At 37.5% G+C, this 25,946-nt stretch overlaps 1 protein-coding gene across 5 annotated transcripts; it reads left to right on the forward strand.

Annotated features, from left to right (window-relative positions):
* Window positions 1–470: 470 nt before the first annotated feature.
* On the forward strand, window positions 471–20,250 carry LOC109063831 (zinc finger protein 335-like). 5 transcript variants are annotated; one of them, XM_042762242.1, is made up of 28 exons: window positions 471–733; window positions 7,801–7,999; window positions 8,086–8,356; window positions 8,506–8,583; window positions 9,317–10,234; window positions 10,456–10,599; window positions 10,682–10,840; window positions 10,982–11,240; window positions 11,379–11,556; window positions 11,735–11,847; window positions 12,010–12,028; window positions 12,170–12,307; window positions 12,492–12,568; window positions 12,657–12,817; window positions 12,905–13,122; window positions 13,294–13,393; window positions 13,527–13,600; window positions 14,166–14,449; window positions 14,537–14,675; window positions 14,767–14,973; window positions 15,081–15,223; window positions 15,383–15,522; window positions 15,648–15,748; window positions 15,937–16,023; window positions 16,788–16,871; window positions 16,961–17,026; window positions 19,354–19,459; window positions 19,593–20,250. In XM_042762242.1, exons 2-28 carry the CDS (start codon window positions 7,808–7,810, stop codon window positions 19,712–19,714), a joined length of 4,578 nt encoding a protein of 1,525 aa, XP_042618176.1. In that variant the 5' UTR covers window positions 471–733; window positions 7,801–7,807; the 3' UTR covers window positions 19,715–20,250. The 5 variants fall into 5 exon arrangements, with proteins under 5 accessions (XP_042618176.1, XP_042618174.1, XP_042618172.1 ...); XM_042762240.1 differs by having other exon boundaries at window positions 472–733; window positions 7,787–7,999; window positions 14,534–14,675; XM_042762238.1 differs by having other exon boundaries at window positions 472–733; window positions 14,534–14,675.
* The last annotated feature ends 5,696 nt before the right edge of the window (window positions 20,251–25,946 follow it).

Below are 25,946 nucleotides of genomic sequence, written 5' to 3' on the forward strand. Positions count from 1 at the left end.
AGGAATGCTGACACAAAGAGCAATCGCACTTACATTTTAACGCTGCTAAATGATTTACCAAAACTCGCCTGATTTTCATAAATTCGGCGAATGGGAAAATGCTAAAACTTAAAGCGCAGAATTAACTGTACACATCAAATCTGTCCTTTTTTTTATTATTTTTTTTTTACAGGTCAAAATATTAGTAGTAGTTTTCGCAGAATGACCGGAACACGTCTCATTTATATCCGCGGCACAGATTTAACAGAATGTTAATTTGACCCCTTTATAATATATGACCCTCTCACATTTAATCTGTGAAGATTTTTTTTTTTTTTTTAATTTATTTTAGCGTTATCAAAAAATTAGAAATGAGAATCTTAGGATAAACAACTGGCGTCATATTAATCCGCGAGACACTCGGTGGTTTCATCCTCTGAGAGCAATAGTCCTCCAGTTCGCACCATTATTTAACAAAACACTTAAAAGATGAAGCGAGATGGTCGATATTCATATTCTGTAAATATAACACCACTTCTAAAATAAATCGAGATACATTATAAAACAGATTAAGGGTTTCTCCCTCTTGTCTCTCCCCCTGGCGGATAAATGAGTTCCGGCCAGCTTTGAGTACAGGAAGCGAGGAGACGCTGATGGCGCCCGACTAGAAACTAGACCAACTATTCGCTTTCAAAGATCTATTTTATTTCGTCTCATTCGCGTGCGTAAAGAGCAAAACAATCGTCCATTCAAGGTAAGAAAAAATCCTAGCTCAAAATAATGGTGTAAAATTGTGAACAAATACAGTTTCTTCCATGATGGGCAAGAGAAAAACATTCGGGCGAACTGGCTCTCCCTGCTCGCGCAGGCCCTCGAGGTCCCCGAGCGGTTCTTCATATCGCCTGAGCGGAAAAAATAAACTCGGAGCGGCGGGAGGGGAAAATGGCGCTGCGCGAGCAGGCAGGACGAAGGGCAGCACATACACACGCTAGTGTATAGAGATTGAAACGAGCCAAGAGTCACAGTCCGTGAGACGACTCGAGTGTTATTAGCATCTGATATAGTGACATTTTCTTCATTAAACTGTTGGTGTGCTCAGCATCAGAACGTGTCATGTTGAGCAAAGACCAGAACCCTTTTGTCATTGATAAGTTTGAGTCAAGAGAAAGAGTTAATGTCCCAAGCACAGCTGGACGGGTGTTCTGGTATTATGTTCTGGAGGGACTGATATCGGTTGAGATCAACGTTTTAGATGATGTTTTCTGTTATTTGAGTGGATTTAATGCGGGGATCACACTTGTGATTTTGCTGGTAAGCGTATAATGTGCTTGAGTGACCTAGAAAGGTGTCATCACAAGACAGTATCTGTATTCATCCCCTGGGGGAGTTTGACACTACAGCAGTAGACATACGTCACAGAGTATGAAAAAACAATAACTACAATACAACACAGAATATAAAGAAGAAATGCAATAAATGTGATGCAATAAATAATTTAGAAAATTCTCGTTTATTTAGAAATCGGGCTGTACAACTTGATTGCAACAAGGCTCTTGTGCAAATTCGGTAGAAAATATGCTTCTATAAATAAGATCTTCTGTGAATGAATGAAAAATACACTTTTGTGCAATTTGTGCAAACTTTACAGCTTGCAGTGGTTCATACAGATCCATACATTCACAGTGGAGCAGTTCATAGGGTGTTCTTTTGAACTTGGACTTAAGTATGAAGAAATACAGTCAGTGCTTCGTTCAAGGCATCGTTGTGGGACATTCTGAAATGCTTAATGTGGGTTAATGTGCTAAAACAGTGACACTGGAGGGCCAAATTCAGTACACACCTTATTAATAAAGCATACTGTTTACAGACAAACAGAATAGCCCCAAATATGAACATAACGGACTAAATTGCTCATTAAGTGTTCTCTCCCCCATAGAAAAAAACGCTTTACGTGATATAAAAAGGCCAAATTCAGTACACAGTTTATTGATAAAATATACTACATACAGGAAAGCAGATAAGCCCACAATATGAACGGAAAGCTCTAAAATGCCATTATAAGTAAAACGCTTAACGTGGTTTAATGAAGACAGTGATAAAAAAAAAGACCAAATCTGCTATAAAAATTATAAAAAAAATAGGCTACTGTGTACATGCAAGCAAACGAGCCCAGAATATGAACACACTGGGAATGTTAAGCATTTTCTCCCCTACAGAAAACCATATATATATATATATATATATATATATATATATATATATATATATATATATATAGTGCTGCTTAAAAGTTTGTGAACCCTTTAGAATATTCTATATTTCTGCATAGATATGACTCAAAACATAATCAAAATTTTACACAAGTCTTGAAAGTAGACAAAGAGAACCCAAACAAACAAATGAGACAAGAATATTTTCTTTGCCATTTATTTATTGAGAAAAATGATTCAGTGTTACATATCTGTGAGTGGCAAAAGTATGTGAATCTTTGCTTTCAGTATCTGGTCTGACCACTTTTGCAACAATAACCGCAGGTGATGTTTCTTGTAACTGTTGATAAGTTCTGCACAACATCTTGAAGGAGTTTTAGACCATTCCTCAGCACAGAACCGCTTCAGCTCTGTGATGTTGGTGGGTTTCCTCCTATGAACCACTTGCTTCAGCTACTTCCACAAAATTTGAATTGGATTACGGTCCGGACTTTGACTTGACCATTACGAAACATTCGCTTTGTTACTTTTTTAACCATTCTTTGGTAGAACAACTTGTGTGCTTGGGGTCGTTTTCTTGCAGCATGACCCACTTTCTCTTGAGAATTAGTTCACTGACAGATGTCCTGACTTATTTGTAATTCATTGTTCCATCAATGATGGCAAGCTGTCCTGGTCCTTATGCTGGAATGCAGTGTGTTCCTTTCTCCAAACATGATGCTTCTCACTTAATCCAAAAAGTTCTATTTTGGTCTCATCTGTCCACAAAACATTTCTCCAGTAGCCCTCTGGCTTGTCCGCATGATCTTTAGCAAACTGCAGACTGGCAGCAATGTTCTTTTTGGATGCACCATGCACACTGTGGTCGTTCAGTGTTCTTCTGATGGTGGATTCATAAACATTAACATTAGCCAATGTGAGAAAGGCCTTTAGTTGCTTGGAAGTTACTCTGGGTTGGTTTGCAACTAGGGATGTCAAATTTCGATTATTTCCATGATCGATCGTCGTTTAAATTAACGATCAATTAATCGATTAATCGTTAACCATAATGCTGCAAAATGCTCTATTGCATGCACGCAGTCACCGGCATGACAGGATGTGCCAAAGCCCCACACACACAGCGCTTTCTCACTTGAATTAAAGGGGTTTTAGTCTGAATAAAATGCTAGTAGCAGGATTATAAAATGAATAGATGTGATAAAGATCATTTGATAAAATGAAGAGAGCGCGCCATACTTTTGAGGTAATTTTAGTTTGTTGACTGTTTTCTATCCCGCACGGAGACCGCTGAATGCGCCTCTTTAAATGATTTTGTGGTGCTCGTTGTTGTATTTTAAAACACAATTCCAATGTTTTCAACTGACATTATGGTATTTAAAATAAAATGATCCCAAACGGAACTGTGGCGCGCGTGTGGCTGCGCTGCGCATTAAGTGAACTACATCGGTGCTGCTGCACCAAAACACTGCTGCTCACATTAATTTGATCCTGCTGGATTCTGTCCTAGAAAATGTCAGATTTTTAATTTTTGCATTCCGGTAGGCCTATTTGTTTTTAAAAATCCGGCACATAGTGCATTAGATAGTGACAGTGCATGTGTGCAGACGAGGACGAGCGAGCGCGGCTTTGGCTAGATTTATTTGGAGGTTATTGCTCATGTCTCATTCGGCACAAATCCAAATGTTTCCATATTTGCAATGTATTTGAATATTAAACTATTATTTATAATGTTAACTAGGCTTGTACGCATTCGCATATAGACGGAAAAGATCATCCTCTTCATATGAGGAAAAAACGTCCTTGGCATAACAGCAGAGTGAACCGGTATAAGGTCTATTTAAACTGACCAGTGTAACCTTTTAAATATTTAGTTGACTATTTTATTTTGATAATGAACAGACTGCGATGTAAGTTTGAATCGCTAGAATATAGGCTCCGGCGCGATCGAAACAGCTGAGACATTAATAAAAAAAAAAAAACACTTTTCCGCAAAAGTGTTTACTTTCATTTGTGCGCACACACACTAAAAACAGAAGATTTGTGCTCTTGTAAAATAAAGCAAACAAACAGAATGCGTTGTCCATCCTTTTTTTCCCGTGAACTTATGGAGCGCCGCCAAACTTCTGTTTTAAATCCGTTATCTTAATTATTTAAGTCGGATTTATTTCGCATATTTAAAAAAAAAAAAGAAGGTATTTTTATGTTGGGCCTATTACTTATATAGGCTATACATTTGCCTTAAAGCATCATATTTTGTCCCAGGGCATGAGAACCTGTGCACTAGTGAGGTCCATGCAGAAACTTTAGTGACATCACTGAATGTTCCGGGAAAACGTATTGTCAGTGTCGGTCACAGCGCCTATTAATCTCTGTTTTGAATCCAGCAATTATTTATTTACAAATTATACGCTCTGATTATGACAAGTGTGGTATAAAAGCTTTGTTTATTAGAGGAATAATAGGAAAATGTTAGATCGTGACCATGTTATGGATGCGCTCGAGCCCATAGCCTTCATTTACGCGGCTTTGTTCTGGTTTGCCGGTTAGTCACGAATTTCCACAAATTCAATAACATATAGGCATTGTTTCTTTTCCTAAATCTTCACAGTCCTCTAATTTTGGAAGGTTTATTTTATTATCTTTCACTTTTAATCACTGTTTTCGCATCTCTTACTGTGGTAAACATGGGAAGGGAAATTAAAGATTTCATGAATTAGGAATTTGTTCGATTTATTAGTTTGTTCCCTTATTTAGTTAAATCATGGGTTATTTAGGGAACAAAAATTAATGAAACATGGACAATTGCCACAAATTAATAAGTCGTAGGAACGAATTAACAAGTAATAGGATAGCCTTCTGTCGCGTGTTCCGCAGCCCTGCAAAGCGCATGATATGCTTTTTATGTTGAAGAACTTTTATGTTGTTTCTATTTTAATGTAGGCTACTTTAAAGTTTAAATCACGTTAAAAGCTTAATTTGTACATTGTGAATGAATGATGATGCTTTTACTGCTACCTTCACCGTCACTCACAGCCGCTCTCACGTGTTCTGCGCATGAGCCGCACGCAGCCCAACATTAAAGCGGTTAACCGACCATCGACAGCCTTAATCGATTGCAACTCTTATCGACAATTAATCGATCGTCGATTAATCGTTGACATCCCTATTTGCAACCTTTCAGACTATTACACATCTTGCTTTTAGAGTGTTCTTTGTTGGTGGACCACTCCTGGGGAGGGTAACAGTGGTCTTGAATTTCCTCCATTTGTGGATTTGTGGAGTCGAACAACTTTAGAGATGCTTTTGTAACCTTTTCTGGCCTGATGAGTAACAGCAACACTTTTTCTAAGGGCCTCAGAGATCTCCTTTGTTAATGCCATGATACACTTCCAGAAACATGATCAGACTTTGATAGATCCCTCTTCTTTAAATAAAACAGGGCACGCACTGACACCTGATAGTAATTTCACTGATTGAAAACAACTCTGAAAAACAGATGGACTCACGTACTTTTGTCACTCACAGATATGTAATATTGTATCCTTTTCCTGAATAAATAAATGACAAAGAAAACACATATTTATGTATAATTTTTATTTTTTCCACATTTAGTTATTTTTCTTTTACTTATTTCTACATTTATTTATTTATTTAATAGCAATCACGCCAGAGTAGGCGAATTGTAAGCTTTGAGGCCAGAGTGACACCTTGTGGTGCCCAAATGAAATACAACAATTGTACATGACATGCTTGTTGACCTAGATGTCCAATATGGCCAAAATCTCATATCACGAGTTAAGACATTTAATATCAATATCAAGGTGCCACTGTGGACTCAAAGCTTACTCCTCGCCTACTCTGACTATTCCTGAGGTAAAACATGCCCTCCTCATTACCCAACAGACAAAGAAATGTACATTTACATTTAGTCATTTTGTAGATGCTTTTATACAAAGCGACTTACAATTGGGGGATACATAAAGCGATTCTTCTTAAAGAGGCAAACTGAGACAGGAAGTGCTTGTAATACCAAGTTTTAGACATTGTTTAAATAAGTACAAGCTATTAAGAGAAGGAATAAATAAAGAGAAGGACCGTTAAAAAAAAAAAAAAAAAAATTATGATGAAGTCAAGTAGCTTCGAAAGAGATGAGTTTTCAGCTGAAAATTGTCAGGGATTACGCCTTCTGGATAGGGGTGGGAAGAGCATTAAATGTAGAAATAAATACATGTGAAAATAACGAAATGTAGGAATAAATAAATGTAGAAATTAATATATAAATAAAAAGGTAAAACAAATAAATAAAAGTGGAAATAAATAAATAAAAGGAACAATTAATAAATGTGGGGAAAAATTTAAAATATACATAAGAAAATAAATCTTTTTGTTTTAATATTTTTGTTTATTTATAATTTTGTCAGGTTTGGCATTCCATACTGTTTTGCTTGTCTGTAAATAATATTTTTTTAATAGTAAAATTATTAATATTTATAGTGTTATTAGTATTAATGGTAATCATTAATATGGCGTGTACTGAATTTGGTCCTCCAGTGTCACTGTTTTAGTACATTAAGCCACATTAAGCATTTTAAAATGTCCCAGAAAGGTGCCTTGAACTAAGCACTGACTGTATCTCTTGAATCCAAGGTTAAAATAAATCTTTAAAAGCTGCTCCACTTTGAACAAATGGAGCTGTATCAACCACTGCAAGCTGTAAAGTAAACAGGAAGTGTTTGTCCGAACTTAACTGGTTTTGCGAGAGAAATATTTTTTTCCTCCCACCCCATATTTTTTTCACCACCATGTCCCTTTTAGGGCTTCGTAGTATATCCAGTTAAAACTGAATTAAAATATTGATATATTTTTTTACATAGCTTTTTGTTTTAATAGCTCACAGATTACTGCAAAACACTTATATATAAAAAACAATTACATAAATCTGCAATATAATATGATTTTATTAACTGCATTTTTTACTGACTAGTTTTTTTTTATTTAGTGTGAATTCTTTTAACTGTACACTACCATAAAAATTATGTTTGTTTTTTTTAAAGGTTTTTAAAGATTTTGCTCACCAAGACTGCATTTATTTAATAAAAAATACAGTAAAAACAGTAAGATTGTGAAATATTATTTCAGTTTTAAATAACTTTTATATTTTCTGTTATGGCAAATTTGAAATTTCAGCAAGCATTAATCCAGTTTTCATTGATTTGCTGCTCAAGAAACATTACTTTTTTGTTAATATGAACAGCTGGGCTGCTTAATATGTTTGTGGAATCCATGAAATTGTTTGATAAATACAAAGTTCTGAAGAACAGCATTTATTTTAAAAATAGTCTTTACTGATCAATTTAATATATCCTTGCTGAATGAAAGTCTTAATTTCTTTATAGAACTTGCTGACTTGCAACTTTAAAATATTTTTAATATAAATATTCAAATACTGAACTTCCACAAAATCATGTTTTAATTTTTTTTTCAATAAAATGATTATACTTCATTACACTGTACACACTTGTCCACTCATTGGACGTGCCCTTTGATGTTTCATTCTGATACAATGTCCAATTTAGTGCTGTATTACTGAGAGTCAGACACTTTCCCACAGAGCAGAGATGGACTCTGAGGACATGGAGGTGGAGAGCAGCAGCGATGTGGGGCATTCTGGGATGGAGGAGCCATCAGAGAGCGGCATGGGCATGGAGTCTTCAGAAGCCATGTCTGCCGACAGCAGCGATGCAGCGGCTCCTCCTGCCCCGGCCCCAGAATCAGACTGTCACGTAGGACAGAGCTCTGAGGGAATTGTGGTAAGATAAACAACCCACACATTCACACATCTCTGCGTGTTAGTGTGTACTTCATATCAAGGTTAATTTTTTGGGATGCACTTTAGGTTTTTATCCCAGAGACAAGCTCCAGTACAGATGTGCGAAGAGTTCATCTCCCAGACTCCTCTTCTGTCGCCCAGTCAACCAGCGTGTCCAGCGTCTCCACTGTGACACAGTCAGTCCTGGTGTCAGAGTCTGTCCAGGTCCTGGTCCACTCCAGTGCTGTTTCTGAAGGAGGAATGATGGTTTCTGATTCCACTGCTTCCACATCCTCAGATCTTGGCTCAGCTATTGACAAGATCATTGAATCCACCATTGGACCCGACATCATGAATGGTAGAGAAACCTCTTGCCTCTTCTTTTTTTTATCACACCCAAGGTATGATAAAAGGACAATGTCTACCAATTTAATATGGTAGACATTGTCATCTTTATGTTTTTGTAGTATTCAATATAAATACTGTGTTTCTATGCCTATTTTACAGGATGTATTGCAGTTACGAGTGCAGAGGATGGTAGTGCAGAGACCACACAGTATCTGATACTCCAAGGTCCTGATGATGGTAAGAAAGATCCCTAGAGTTTAAGGTTAAGGGCTGTATGCAAAATCGCATACTCTATGAGCGGGTGCTTTTTTTAAATAAGTGAATAAAACAGTATGTTCCATATGGGCCTTGGACTCAAAAAGGTCGAGAATCACTTTGCTAAGTGACTAAATCCTGTTCCACAGAAAAATACAAATCATATGAGTTTTGAACAGCATTAACATCAAAAGATTATTACAGATTTGACATTTTTGGCAAAAAAATTCCCTATATATGGCGATGTCTATTTATGTTGTATTAAAATTCCCGTTTAATCTTGTTCTTGTCATAATCTGTGTGACTAATCTAGATTTTCAAAGTTGTTAATTAGTATATTGTTTGACCAAAATGTGCTAGTAGTACTACCATACTTATTGCCGTAAAGAACTTTTCAAATTGACTTGAAATTACTGATGAAATTACTCCCCCTCCTTCCGTTCCAAACCTGTATGGAAAAAACAACATATTTTGAGGAATGTTGGTACCCGAACAGTTTCAGTTCCCATTGACTTCCATTGACTGGACAAAAATTCAGTGGAATCAATGGGAACTAAAAATGTTTAGTTACCAACGTTCTTCAAAATATCTTCTTTTGTATTGCACAGAGGAAATGCATACAGATTTAGAACAACATGAGGGTAAGTAAATAATGATGAAAGAGTGGTAGTTTTTGGATATTCAAATAGCCATTTCCTTTGTTCACTGTGTATAGGAGCTCCTATGGTGGCGCAGATGTCTTCCTCTGCACTGTCGAGCCGCATTGCCGTTGAAGCACTTGCTGATGGACCCACCTCCACTTGCTTGGACCAGGCAGACCTGTCAGATAACCCGCAGGGCAGTGTGGAACCCGACCAGCCTGGACACTCCGGATACCATGAGCACGATGACGGCAGCAGCAGCTGCAGTCGCCCAGACCAGCCACAGCATTCCCAGTACATAGAGTGGAGTGGAGGAGAAGACCCAGACCAGACCAGAGAGGCTCGGTACATCGAGTGCTCGGGAGCTGAACCAGACCAGACCCCACGTCATTCAGGGGTCACCAACTACAACGTGGCAGACTCAGAAGAACCTCTAGGGCGTTACGCAGCAGAGTGCAGTGGTACGAACGGTAGCCCTCAGAGGCGCTCGTTTCACTCCTCCCGGTACGTCGTAGAGTGCAGTGATGGCTACTTGGAGTACAGTGCTGAGCAGCCGCAGCATTCACGTTATATCGACAGCAGCATGGATGACAGGGAGCACGTCTCAGCATCAGAGCAGGAAGGAAGTGCGGTAGATGAGCCCCAGCACTCCTATTTGCCCCAGGGCTCGCTATATGCCGACGAGGGTGCAGTTCGGCACTCACTGGCTGACACAGTGGGATCCCAGCTCACTGATCAAATGGAATGCAATGATAACTTGCCCTGTCCATACATAAGTAGCAGTGGGACATATTCCACCCATCCAGAGCCTGAAGTGGTGGAGTCTGGGGTGGTGGTTGAGTCTGGGCACAGAACCCCAGACATGGCTGAGCTAGAGGAAATGATGGAGGTGGTGATCGTACAGCAATTTAAGTGCAAGATGTGCCCGTATAAAAGTGTCTCCAAGGATACGCTCATCAACCACATGAGAGACAAACACTTTAAACTACCAGGTAAAGTAGGAGGTGCTAATTTTGTCTTTTCAAATGTTAAATTCAACTCTTTGTTTTCCAGACTCACGTGTAGGGCCAGTTCTCCTCTGGCCTCAATTAACAAACACAATTATTATAACTTAATGCAAAAAAATAGGGCCGTCTTAAGTATCATTCAGGTCTTAACTTATGTATGCAGTTCTCTTAAGGTTCTCTTGTTCAGAATGTGTTATCTCATGTAGGTGGTCCGGGCCAAAAGAAACGTGGACGGGGACGTCCTCGAAAATCCGAAAGCAGGGCACGAACAGTCGCTGAGGTCAAGAAGGAGGAGCCTCCAGAAGAGGAAGAAGATGACATCATTGATGCAGGCGCTCTTGATGATCAAGGTCAGTGGAGAGCAGTTTGCATACTCTATATTTCATTTCCTTTTTTTTTTTTTTTTTTTATTTATCTGGATTTTGCATTCAGGTGACAGTGATTATAAGCCAGCTGATGAAGAGGCCAGGACCAGATTGGCTTCCAGTCACTGCACTCCTCCTCCTTCCTGCTCTTCATCATCTTCCTCTTCCTCACGGAAACGGCCCCGAAGGACAGTGGGGCCACCCCGCAAATTCCTTCCTGACTCAGGTCTTTAGCTTTTCAGGTCTTAGAAGTTAAACAAAATATTTAAATATTAAATTTTAAAGACATTCACATTCAAGTCATGAATCTACTTCACATCTTTCATAGATCTGAGATAACTCTTATTTTCGCCTGTGTATGAAACAGAGTCTCTAGCGGCATCTCAAACAAACAATGCAGGGGACCCTCAAGCTCCTGAAGAAGCAAGTTCCTCTGGATTGGAGAATGGATCTTCCTCACTATCCAATGGGACAGCAGTGGAACCAGCTGTCAGCCAGTCAGATTCAGAAAACAAAGATCCCTCATCAAACACAGGCCCTGATGACCTGGAGTTTTTACCCAAAAAACGAGGCCGGCCTTCTAAGCGATTCCTTCAAAAGAAGTACAAAAAGTACATGAATCGCAAGTAAGTAATACCCGTGATATTCTTTGATCATCCATGTCTTGTATGTTTGACACGAAATCATATCTTAGAAAACCTTATCCATTTTAAACATTCTAGACTGTCAAAAACTCATTTAACTTTTTTATTTTTTATTTTTAGCAAGTACTACAGATCCCTCAAGCCTCTGCTAAGGCCTCATAACTGCTGGATCTGTGGTTCTCGCTTTCTGTCGCAAGAGGATCTCAGATTCCATGTGGATTCTCATGAGGGAAATGACCCTGAACGCTTTAAGTGCCTGCAGTGCAGCTACCGCTGCAAACGGTGGTCCTCACTGAAGGTAAGAACTAGATTCCTTCGTTTGACAATATACTAATTTATAAAAAAATCTTTTATTAGTTCAATTATTAGGTATTTTAAAGGGTTTTTTGTTTGTTTTTTATTGAATTGAAATGTTTGTATAATATGTGCTAATGTCTAATGTATATAACTATAAAATTGATGTATGTGTTCTATAGGAGCACATGTTCAATCATGAAGGTACAAAACCATACAAATGTGAGGTGTGTGATTACTCCAGTGTTTATAAAAAAGACGTGATCCGGCACTCAGCTGTCCACAACAAAAGCAAGTAAGAATTCAGCACGCCTCCTTTCCAATCGATGGTCATGAATTTTTTCATTTTGTCAAACTCTTGAGTTCATCTATATAAAAATATTGAATTAATTTAAAATTCACACATGACATAACCTGATTAAAGTATTAATTAATGTTCTTGTTTCTTCTCCTTTAGGAGTCGGAAGACAGACATGGTGAGGTCAAAGATGTGAACCATATGTGAACAAACAAACATTCATGCTTAGAGGAAACTGTCCTTATTGACATGATATACCTGTATCAGATAAAGTTAGCTTTGAGTTGTTTGATGAGGATAGCTTTTTATGCAACAGCAGTCTTGCGTCAAACCTTCACAGGTTCCCAAAGTGTCCGAGTTTCCATGCCCCATTTGCTGTCGCGTGTACCCCATGCAGAAACGCCTGACGCAGCACATGAAGACACACAGCACAGAGAAACCTCACATGTGTGACAAGGTAAAGTTCTTGTTTAAATTTTGTTAATTAAACTAGTTTTGATGAATCAGTAAATAAGACTTAGCACATTTTCGTTAGCAGATAAAAAAGTCGCTATGATCTATATTGGCTTATAATGTTTTTGTGAAATGCAGCCCTGTATATCTGCTATGTTCACACTAGTATAAATGTGTTTGCTTTGCAGTGTGGGAAATCCTTTAAGAAGCGCTACACTTTCAAAATGCATCTTCTCACACACATACAGAACTGTGGCAACAGCATGTAAGTGAGATGTCTGTTCCTCTTAAAAACTGAACTCCACTGGTAAACATAAAGTAAAGGTAGCTATTTTTCTCTTTTCCTGCGTCAGGTTTAAGTGTGAGTTCTGTGAGTACACCTGCAATGACAAAAAGCACCTGCTTAATCACCAGCTGTCCCACACCAATGACAAGCCGTTCAAATGCGAAGAGTGCAAATACTCCACGAGTAAAGAGGATTTCCTGGTGTCCCACATTGCCATTAAACACACTGGTGAGTTATGTAATCATTAGAAAGGTTTCATTTTTGGCAGTAGGAAGGTTTTCTGATGATACTTGTCCATCTTCACCCCCTGATCAGGTGAAAAGCCCTTCTCATGCGACATGTGCCACTTCATGACCAGACACAGGAAGAACCTGCGGCTGCATGTGCAGTGCCGCCATCCTGAGGCCTTCGATGAGTGGAGCCAATCCCACCCAGAGGAGCCAATTCGCCGGCGCCAGATGCCTGTTTTCAGTATGCAGCAGATTGAGGAGCTGAGATTACAGCATGAAACCCAGGGATTTCAAGAGACCATTGTAAGTACATGGATATGCCTTTTGATGACCTTGTATCTGAATGGAAGAAAATCCCAGCATCCACATATATATATATATATATATATATATATATATATATATATATATATATATATATATATATATATATATATATATATTTATATATAATATTTGTTTTTACACCTAAAGGTAACAGTGGACCCCATTACTTTCCAAACCATGGAGTCTTTAGGGAACACATCAGTATCTCAAGATGCACTGGGGAACACTACCATCATTTACGAGCAAGGTCAGTAGAAAAGTGATCAGTGGATCAGTGATTGGACCCACTTAAAATGTATGGTTGGTGTGATTATAAATATCATTCACCTTAATAATATTAAGCCTACAGTGTTAAATGTAATCTTTACCCTCTCTCACAGCCCAGACTTCAGACCTCTCAGCCCAGAATGCTCTCGATCTGCTGCTAAACATGAGGAACGCCAGAGAACTGCAGGTACTGTACTGACACACTCGCATCATCTCCTGGAATATAAAACAATGTTATAAATACATAATGTGTTTGACATACTTTCCATTAAAGAGTACAGATTTCAGATGCAACCCTACAAAAGGCCAAAAAAGCTATAATAACAAAAATGATATATTAAGTACTTTCCATTAAACATATCTGGATTGGTTCTGTTAGTTGAATGTATAACGGGCCTACATTATAAGAAAAGCGAAGTAAAGAAAAGTAGTAAATATTCTTATATGAGGTTGTTATATTTGTACTATAACAATATGCAATAAAACTTGTTATAGAAAGCAATAAAAAAATTTTGTAATAGGGTATTACAAGATATAAATTATTTAAAAACAGATAAATTCTTAGTAATTATTAGTAAGCCATAATAATGCTATCAGCCTTTTTATTATTATAGCTTGTTATATTTGTTCATCTATATCTCTAAAACTCATCACAATGTTAAACTGAAATTATGTGACTATATGACTATATTATATATCTATCTATCCATCCAGATTTTAATTTTCTGTGATAAACCGATCACTCTTCTCAGGTGGCAGTGTTGAACCCAGATGGTAAGACCCTGGAGACGGGTTCATGGACCGGAGCTGGCTCTGGGAGTGAGGGCTCTTCCTTGCAGCCTCAAAAGATCGTCACATTCCATGTGTCAGAGAATGGGGACACTCTGGTGCAGGAGGCATTTGAGACAGCTACAGGGACCGTGGAGCAAGAGGAGACAACGGGTGTGTCGCAGGAGGTGACACAGATTGGCATTGGTACATATGAGGGAGCAGATTTCAGTGTGGTGGAGCAGGCCTCTGAAGAAACTGCACACAGGTACTAACGAATGTCAAAAACAGCTACTGTAATGCCTTTTAATGTCATATAAATCCTTTAAGATGATGCATGTGCATTTGGCAGCAGTTTAGAGGAACTCTCAGCAGAGCCTCAGGTCATGGAAGTGTGCACCGAGCCCTTGTCCATCTCTACACCTCTCAAAGAGAATAAAGAGAAGTTTTATTTGAGCTCAGGCTTGACAGATGGAGTCCTACAGCAGGTAGAGGTGAGACTCAGTTTTGTTACTTCACAGGTGGAATAACTAATTGTGCTGCTTCTCAATGGAAAGATTCACTGACAAAATTCTCCTCCTGCAGCTGAGCAGTGAAGCTCCAGGTTCCCCTTCCCTGTGTCCATCACCCCCTTCTCAACAGCTCAACACCAAACGCTTCTCCTGCCGGATCTGCATGGAGGCTTTCCACGGCCGCTCGGACATGGAGAACCACAAGAGGGCGCACATAGACCCCAAAACATTCAAATGCCCTGACTGTGACTTTACAGCACCTTCTTGGCCAGAAGTCAAGGTGTGTTGGTCATGTGGTTTGAGTTTTGAGAATTGAGAATTTTTTCTACAAAACCATTTTTGTTGTGTTAAATACTTTTCATAGTATGTCTGTTTTTATCATTCTAGTCTCACATGGGCATGCACGCATATTTGAGGCCTCATAAATGCAACAGCTGCAGTTTTGCCTCTAAAAACAAGAAAGACCTGAGACGCCACATGATGACACACACCAATGAAAAGCCTTACGCCTGTCAGGTCTGTGGCCAAAGGTAAGGGAACAATTGAGAAATGATCATTAAAATGATAATGGGATTGATTTATTAGAGAATTTGTACTCTTTACATTACTGGCTATACAACACTTCCGCTACTTGATGTAAGCAAGGCACGTACACGCAGACTCTCAGTGCTCTGAGTTTCTCTCTTTAAGTTTAACCGTAACGGCCATCTGAAGTTCCACATGGAGAGGCTTCACACTCAGGAACCCTCGCCCCGTAAAAACCGCTCTGTCCCCTCTCAGCAGACCATCATTGTCAATAGCGATGAAGAAGCTTTAGCCACACTGCAGAGTAAGTACTGACTGATAGTTAGACTGTATTTTGTTGATTCAGAAATAATAGATTCACACAGTCCTATTCTGATTGTTCATTTTTACTAGTGCTTTTATAATGTTTATTTTTCCTGTGTTGTTCAGATCTGCAGGCCGGTCAGGCAGTCATCAGTCCAGAGAGACTGCAGCAGGCTTTGGGTCAGGAACACATTATTGTGGCTCAGGATCAGACTCTTTCTGATCAGGTATTGCACGTTTGCACAATGCGCACAGTCTCATTTTCATCCTCTATGTCATTGACACTTTTTGGCCAATCATAGAGCAGCTTATTAAATTTTAATGTATGTGTAATGCAGAAGGTATTGTATCAGGCCGCAGCTAAATTCAGGTTTTCACATTTTGCTTGTTTTTGACTAAATTCTACATTTCTCAGGAGGAAGCAACATATATTCAACAGATCACGACAGTAGATGGACAGACGGTGCAGCACTTAATGACTGGAGACAATCAGGTCACTGAGGTACAACTCATTATAAATACACTACAGTCAAACTTTTGGCGGTTTTTTTTTTAAGTAAAAAGTTTTTAAAAAAAAAGCTTTTAAAATGTAAAGACATTAAATTGATCAAAAGTGACAGTAAAGATATTTTATAATGTAAAAAAAATGTTCTGTTTCAAATAAATGCTGTTCTTTTAAACTTTACTTTCAAAAAAGAATCCTGAAAAACAAAATCCACAAAAATAATAGACATCGTAACTGTTTTGTACGGAGCCCGCACATGGCATGCAGGAAAAAAAATAGTAGGCTAAGTCGTGTGCACAATTTACTTTTTCGTCCCCTCGATGTATAAATTGTGCGCACGATTTCCTAATTTGTTTCCTCGATTTGCTAAATCACAATTTATAACTCGAGAGAACGAATTAATAAATTGTGTGCACATTTTAGTACATCAAGGGGAACAAATTAGTAAATCGTGCGCACAATTTTTATTTTTTTTCTTGCATGTCATGTGTGAGGCTCAGTAGTTTTTAACATTGATAATAATAGGAAATGTTTCTTGATCACCAAATCAGTATATTAGAATGATTTCTGAAGGATCATGTGACACTGAGGACTGGAGTAATGACTGCTGACAATCCAGCTTTGCCATCAAAGAAATAAATTACATAAAACTTTTGAGCTGTATTGTGTGTGTGTGTGTGTGTGTGTGTGATCAGAAAACACATTCAAGACCTTCATTTGTACTCATGTTGAATGCCCTCTTCTGCCCTGTACTTTCTCAGGTCCAGTATATCATCTCTCAGGATGGAGTTCAGCACCTGCTCCCACGGGAGTATGTGGTGGTATCTGAAGGAAACCACATTCAGGTTAGTATAAGCTCTTTCCATATTTGTGGTATGTAGGATGTTATTGTTCATAACTATGACAAAAAAAAAAATCTGATTGTGAATTGCAGATGGAGGATGGGCGGATTGCTCACATTCAGTACGAGCATGATGGAACATTTCTGCAGGAGCAACAGGTTGAGTCCAGAGCAGAATACAGACATGTTTTTTTATATATACACTGCTCAAAAAAATTAAAGGAACACTTTTTAATCAGAGTATAGCATCAAGTAAATTAAACTTCTGGGATATTGATCTGGTCAGTTACGTAGCAGAGGGGGTTTTTAATTCATTTCAGCTGCTTTGGTGCTAATAAAATTAACAACAGGTGCACTAGATGGGCAACCATTAGAAAACCCCCAAAACAGGAATGGTTTTACAGGTGGAGGCCACTGACATTTTTTTCCCTACTCATCTTTTCTGATTGTTTTTTTTACTAGTTTTGCATTTGGCTAGGGTCAGTGTCACTACTGGTAGCATGAGGCGATACCTGGACCCTACAAAGGTTCCACAAGCAGTCCAACTCCTCCAGGATGGCGCATCAATATGTGCCATTGCCAGAAGGTTTGCTGTGTCTCCCAGCACAGTCTCAAGAGCATGTAGGAGATTCCAGGAGACTCTAGGAGAGCTGGACAGGGCAGTAGAAGGTCCTTAACCCATCAGCAGGACCTGTATCTGCTTCTTTGTGTGCAAGGAGGAACAGGATGAGCACTGCCAGAGCCCAACAAAATGACCTCCAGCAGGCCACTGGTGTGAATGCCTCTGAGAAAACAATCAGAAACAGACTTCATGAGGGTGGCCTGAGGGCCTGACATCCTCTAGTGGGCTCTGTGCTCACTGCCTGGCACCGTTTAGCTTGATTGGCATTTGCCATTGAACACCAGAATTGGCAGGTCCGCCTCTGGCGCTCTGTGCTTTTCACAGATGAGAGCAGGTTCACCCTGAGCACATGTGACAGATGTAAAAGGGTCTGGAAAAGCAGTGGAGGATGTTATGCTGCCTGTAACATTGTTCAGCATGACCGGTTTGGTGGTGGGTCAGTGATGGTCAGGGAAGGCATATCCATGGAGGAACACAGAGACCTCTACAGGCTAGACAATGGCACACTTACTGCCATTAGGTATCGGGATGGAATCCTTGGACCCGTTGTCAGACCCTACGCTGATGCAATGGGTCCTTGTTCGTCCTGGTGCACGACAGTGCCCGGCCTCGTGTGGCGAGAGTATGCAGTCAGTTCCAGGAGGATGAAGGAATTGATATCATTGAATGTCCCCCACGCTCGCCTGACCTAAATCCAATAGAACACCTCTGGGACATTATGTTTCGGTCCATCTGACGTCGCCAGGTTACTCCTCAGACTGTCCAGGAGCTCAGTGATGCCCTGGTCCAGATCTGGGAGGGAATACCACAAGGCACCATCCTTCGTCTCTTAAGAAGCATGCCCTGATGTTGTCAGGCATGCATACATGCACGTGGGGGCCATACAAACTACTGAGTACCATTCTGAGTTGCTGCAATGAAATTTCAGCTTAATGGACTAGCCGTCTGCATCCTTTTTTCACTTTAATTTTGAGTGTCTTGAATTCAGCCCTCTGTAGGTTGATAATTTTCATTTCCATTAAACAATGTGGCATCTTTTCATTCCTAACAATATCAGTATAGATATCCTGCATGATATTTTTCCCCATTGAGATCTGATGTGTTTTCAAAGTGTTCCTTTAATTTTTTTGAGCAGTGTATATTACAGCTTATATTATGCTGCAATCAAGTTGTGTTTGAAGTACAGTAATTACAGCACGATAGCTTAAAGATTCTACTTAGAGCTAGTCACATCTTAATGCTAGAAAGAAGTGATTTGAACATAATGCTAAATAGCTCCATATGGAGTTTTGTTGTTAATGACAGCATATGAAACCTCTAAATGCTATTTTAATGAAGTGATATCAATGAGAAACATAATACCAATCAAAAGTTCAAAATGAGTAAGAAGTTGTCATTTTTTATGCTCTGGATCTGTTTATTTAATCAAAAATAGTGAAAAATGGTAGTATTATGAAATATTATTAAAATGTAAAATAACTGTTATATTCTATTGTAATATATTTTGAAATGTAATTTATTCCTGTAATGGTAAAGCTGAATTTTAGCACTAATTGCTCTAGTCTTCAGTGGCACATGATCTTTCAGAAATCCATCTAATATGCTGTTTTGCTGCTCAAGAAACATGTCTTATTATCAGTATTGAGTGCTTAATATTTTTGTGGAAAACATGCAAATTTTTTAAGTATTCTTAGATGAATAGAAAGTTGAAAAGAATGGAATTTATTGAAATAGTAATCTTTGTTTAACAGTGTTATAGTCTGAACTGTCACTTTTTTAGTAATATAAAAGTGAAAAAGAATGAGCTGCATAATCAGTTTCTTAATCTGGTTCAAGTGTAAATCTCTTCTGTGTTGTGTGTCAGATTGCCCTGTCTCAGGATGGACAGATCCAGTACGTCCCCATCACTGCCGAGCAGCAGATTGTTGGCTCTGAGGACCTGGAGGCAGCCGCCCATTCCGCTGTCACTGGTATGACCTTACACCTTCACACTTAGTTTTATTCACTCGTAGCACCAAAAACAGAAAGTTCTAATACTACAACCTTCTGGTAATGTTTAAGAGAATCAGAGGTGATGGAAGTGCTGTGTGTTTGTGTGTGTAGCTGTTGCAGATGCAGCCATGGCTCAGGCTCAGACGGTTTACACAGAGGCCACACCTGAACAACTGGAGCAGCTGCAGCAGCAGGGCATCCAGTATGACGTCATCACTTTTACTGAGGAGTAGAAACAAGATGCAAACACACAGACAGATTCACCTGAGGCTCGTCTCAGCTTCAGATGGCTGCAGTGGATACTAAGTAACAAAACTGTTTCACAGACTTAATTTGTTCAGTAAGAGGGTGAATGTACAGTTAGATCCTCTCTGAAAATTATATGACTTATGCCTTTGTAAATATTTAAAGCAGTTTATCTTTTTGTGCCTACAGTGTTTTGCCTTGTAAAGAAAAAGAAACACAAAAGCCAAGAGCAGCCTGTATAGAGAATCCATGTATTTAATTCTACATGTTGCTGTGATGTACTACAATGGATGCTTACTTCAGTGACAGTGTGTAAACAGTAGACTGGAGGAATGAGGTCCTGAAACAGTTCCTAGCCATAGCTAAAGTGCTTATATAAAAGAGGGTTGATTATTTGTTTTACATGAAATGTGCCGTTTCATCATTAGCTTCTTAAGGTTTAGAGGTTTGCTTTTTTCTTTCAGATGGCTACAGAAAGGAACTTAAAATGCATATCAAATAAATCACAACCTCTTTATCTGAACTGATTGTTGGTTTTCTTATATTAGTCTTACTACCGGTTTTACAAAGCTGTTGCACATAACACAAGGGAACAGAACATAATACAATATATAGATAATATATAGATATTAAGAAGACGTCTTGCTGCCTTTTTCAACCTCTTACAAATGAATGCCAAGCCGTGTGAGGTTAAAAGAAGTTCAGATGAACTCATGATAAATATTTCTGATGCGTCAGAAGTACGAATATTGTTACCATCAGTCTTATATGCTATATGTTTGTCATGCTTATTTGGAGATGATATTCTTATAATTATTAAATAATAAATTGTAAAATAATTATTATATTATTCACTATAAGTCTTGAATCTCAGTTGCATAAACACAACTCTACTACTACCGAAATCCTCCATCAAACCAGCAGTCTGGCCCTCTTCTCGCTCCACAGCCAATGCAGAGAAATTCAGGTGAATTTTGTCACATAGCTGATATAAGGCCTTAAAATTCTAACTCTTAAAGAGACATTTCACCCCAAAATTCTGAAATTTTCTGAATATCATGTTGTTCTCTCAAAACGTTATTGTAGGCAGTTAGTGCATCTGACTCATGAACACATGGCTGACATCTTAAATCTCGTGTCCTATGAATATGATTCACTTTATTTCACCTGTAGTGACATATATTCTGCAGAACAACCCTGCAGATGGACAGATGGTGGAGTACCAGACACAATGAAATCACTGAGGTACAACTTGTGCTACAGTTTTACAAGAATCACTATAAACAGGATCAAATAAATAAGTTTGAGACTCTTGTCAGATGGGTTCATGGTCAAATTACAGTTTGACAGTCTTCATCTTTTCTTCTGTCTTTCATTGCCCAGGTCCAGTATGTCAGCTCTCAGAATGCAGTTCACCATTTAATCCCACAGCAACTTGTGATGGAATCTCAAGGAAACCACATTCAGGTTAGCATGTGTAGCTTTATAATAGTGTGTAGTAAATTACAGATTCATCAATAAAACAAAATAAATTCTGGGAACACTTTATAATAACTTTCATTTGTAAATCATTATTACACGGCTCTGTGGAATACTTCTGATTGGTCAATCGTGCCATCCAGCGGTAAATTATTCCCGGATAACAACCGCAAAAATTGAATAACACACCGCTCATCCGGGTACTAGGAGTTATCTTGACGGGTACTACTTATATGCTTAATGAGTCACTCCGCTATCATTTACTGTCTGGCTCCATCTTGTGACTGAAAACACTTAACCACAGCGTGTTACAATGGAAGACTTCATCATTAATTTCAACATATATGTTAAAAACAAACCTTTTTAACCGTGTAATAAGCGGGATAATGTACATCCAGCCAGATGTTATCTCAGATTAGCACTCACATTAGTATACTAGGCTACTCTTCAGTACATCATTAAACAGGATATTACTTGAATCATGAATAAAGAGGGGAAAACAAGAGAAAATAGTTATTCATTTATAAAAACAATATAATATAAACATATTGACCTGTTGCATTTGTAAGCATTTTAACTTACATGGAATAATACTTTGTTAAACATTATGTAATGTTTAATACATTTATTAGAAAACATTAACAAGCACATTATCTCATGTTTCTAACTCTTTGAATATATATTAACTAATTATCCATTAAGCATTATGCAAGCCTTATGCTTTGTAGTTTGGTGGAGTAACTGGACTGAGGGTACGATGGAGAACTTCAATTGGACTTTAGAGATTCACTATGATGAGCAAACATCTTTCACAGCTCTTCAAGCTCTATTCAAGCCCAACAGGCAATTTAAGGGTAGCATTTGGGAATGTAAATATTGCATATAACTTTGCACAGATGTGGTAAGATAACGCATCATGTTTAAGTGTTGCAGTTTTTTTATATACTAATGAGAGAGCAGTCAGAATATTTTTTCCAAAAGGGCACACTTCCTTTTTCTCTCGGTTGTGCGTCATGGTCTTATGTTTGATAGGTTGTTCCTCAATTTGACAGGAAAAGGTCGTAAAGTTCACCAAAGTCAGTCCAGATATTTAGAAAATATTTGAACAAGAGAGGAAAATGAAGCTGATTTTCTTTCTTCTTGTCCTCTTGAAAAGCGGTGAGAATGTTTTTTCTGTTCTTAAGATTATGAGCTAAATCTGACATTTGACTGAATCCATGATTATATGTAATTCTCTGTTTAAATTTAATAGCAGACATTTGACCTATTTTAACTGAATTGCAAAAATTTTGTGGGTTAACCTTAATTATTTTATTGGTACTTAAATGTATTTGTATGATTTTGATAATAAGATAATTATATAATTATCATAATAACACTACAAATTAAACTCAATATTTTAAGCAGCGATAAAAGATGGGATTGTCTATCATCTCAGTCATCTTTAAACTAAGAAAACATTAATGTTCGGTAAATGTTTTACAGGAATGAATTCAACAGAAGGACTCGATGTGTTTTATTCATCAGAGAGAATTATTTTAAAATATTTCTTTAACCCATCCCTTCAAAGTCATGAAAAATCTTGCTGTAAGTTCAGTCAGTCAGGCTGCTTCCTCTTTGTGAATAATAGAAGACAATTTGCCTCCATGTATCGAGGAAGAATATTCGTCACAAATAACAATGGAGAATTTGAAGTAATAATTACAAATCTGAGTGTAATGGATGCTGGGAGGTATGGATGTGGTTTCAGTGGGTTCCCTCAGACCTATGAGTATGTGGAAGTTACCGTTTCTGGTAAGATTTCTGTTACTAAATGTTCAGTTTAATAGAACTATTTATTAATTATGGATTAAGAAATATTTTTGTAATCATAAATAATCAGTCTTATATGAACTATATGTTGGTCATACCCATTTGGAGGTTGTATTTATGTAATTATTAGTTTGTAACAGTAACCAATTAATAATAAGAATAAGAACAATAATAATCATCAAATTAATAAAAAATGTAAAGTAATTGTAATATATATATATATATGTATATTTTATTTTATTTGTTATTTTTGGGTTGAAATTTTGTCTTCTCTTGCCAAAATCCGTCATTATACCAACAGTCAGGCCGTCTTCTTCTCCCTCTGCACCCATTGCTTCTGAGAATGATGCAGAGACACTCAGGTAAATTTTGTCACAAATATGAACCCCTAACAAATCCAACTTTTAACAGTTATTAATCTGTGTATCACAATACATTAAGAGTGGCAGCTGGAGAACATCCTTCAGTCTAGCTGCTGTTTTTAGTCTTCTGGTGTTTGCTGTCATCTCAATGACACTGCTCGTGTATTGTCTAAAAACCAGGAAGAAAAAATCCACAGGTAGGTGGATGGACAATGATTATTTTTAATCATCTAAGGAATTTTTTAGCTGAACACTTTTTTTTTTTTTTTTTGCCCACAGATAAAAGTGAAGTCTGTGGTTCTCCTAACACCACACTGGTAAGCAGTTTGTACAAACTGTATCTTCTCCACTGACTCATAACCACATGAATTCAGTATCTTAGCAAAGACATTACAAAACAGATAAACATACAGCAGATATAAGACATTTAAGTGTAGACTCTTTATGAATTATATTCTTAATGAATAATACTCTGGGGTAAAATCATAATTTGGAGAATCATTAGTTCAATAACAGCTTGTTTACAGCTTGTTCATAGTATACTGATCTGTGATCAGCTTCATCATCCATAAAAGGGAAATTAGATATAGCGAACATAGCTTGATATAGATGGATGGTTTCTGAAATGTCATCAAACCCTGTCTGCTCAACATTTCTCCACAGGAGCAGGACGGCATTATCTACTCTATGGTGGAGTTTAAGCCCTGCCAGGATCCATATGAACTTTATGCCAATTTGCAGCTATACAGCCCAAAAGATGCTAATGCTTCTTCAAGCTGTACAGTCACAGTAAAGGAAACCGCAGAATATTCCACTATTACGAGAGCATCAGCATAAACATTTGCAATGTTTGTGTTCAATGTATTCATTGCTATGATTTGTTTTTGTTGTTGTTGCTTTTGTTTGCTTGAGGGATTTGTTTCTTACAAGATTTTTTTAACTATATTTTTAATGCAACATTGTACTGATACTGTAGTAATTATTTTATTCTTGAAAATGTCATTATGATGATTAATGCCTGGAAATTTCTATATAGTAAAATGTGTATTATCTAAAAATAAGTTACTTTTAACTCTTAAACAATTTATGTATTTTGACTCATGTGGGTGTTTGACTTAGAAAGACATACACAGGATGACAATTTGTGATGCAATAATTATAATTTTATTTTGGATGTACAGAGAAACTTTCAATCATGAATCTCTATTTAGATGTCGAAATAGGTGAAAACCAGTTTTTGCAATCCAGTGCTTCTTTAGGCAGCAAAATGTAGGCCCATCAGAATCTACAAATTCTCTTTGAGCGAGGCAACATAAACATATGTGGTGACAGATGCTGTATGTGATGTACTGTATTATGTTCGAATCGAATAGGATTTAAGGGATACTGGGATAATCAAGGACGCTCAAATGAATCAAGACTACCAGTTTACATTAACCATATCAAATAAATTCAGCAATGAGATTTTATGGCACCCTTACTTTGTCTTCATCCAGGTCCTAGGTAGGCAGATTGTTGACCTGTCCATGTTGATCTGCCAGCAGGTCTCAGAGGTGAAGAGAATCCATTGCATTTACTACAGACTTCAGAGGAACAATCTTTCTTGTCATTTTTTTTTTAATTCTATGAACTGAAACTAGATTGAAAAAAGATTGAACTGGTCATACAGAACAGTTATAGACTATTAAACAGAAGTGAAACTTAAAAAGGGGGGATTTGTCATACATCGTTAAACAGAAAATGAGTGTTGTGTGCTAATTTAATATTGACCATGAGTTTTCTTCTTTTTTTTGCATTTTTGTACTTATATTTTATGTTTTTTGTGTGATGTTTTATTTTTGTATATTGTAATGAATGTAATTTTTAGTTATAAATATGTTTAACGATGTCTTTAGGGGCATGTATGACAAATGCATGGTAAACAATGATCATGTATTTTAGTTGTTATTTTATTGTTGTATTATATGATGTTTTTTATAGAAATTTTCCAAATAGATTTGGGAATATTACAATCTTATTATGGCATTTTATCAATTTCTACAATTATTTTGCTGTCTTTACTGGTAAATAATTTAGACAAATGCCTTTTTTGTATTAAGCACAGATATTCATCTAATTAACACTTATATAGTTTGCTTATAATCTAAATTATATGATCCCTTTTGATCTCAGTCTACCTTCATTAGATGTGAATTTCAAAGAGAGTCAGGGTCCCGCTTTGACATTTTTTAAAACTGTTTCATGTCATTATGTAAAAATTAGACAAAAATATGTTTAACGATGTTTTTTTTTGCATATGTTTTTATGTGTAAGTCTTTAAATGTACTGCTCACACACATACTTGTTTTTACAGAAGCATTAATTCAGGTTTTTTTACCATGTGTTCCCTGGGATCAAACCTACATCCTTTTGAACAACAATGCTACCACTGAGCCAGACAGCACCTCCTCACACTGTGTGAGAAAGCACTGATTCCCATTAAGACTGATAATAATTTATTTACCATAACCAAGCCTTCATCAAATTCATAACATATTGAAAATGAATTCATCCAGAAATGATTCCC

The sequence above is a fragment of the Cyprinus carpio genome, chromosome A8 (assembly GCF_018340385.1).
Source record: "Cyprinus carpio isolate SPL01 chromosome A8, ASM1834038v1, whole genome shotgun sequence".
NCBI classification, from domain to species: Eukaryota; Metazoa; Chordata; class Actinopteri; order Cypriniformes; family Cyprinidae; genus Cyprinus; species Cyprinus carpio.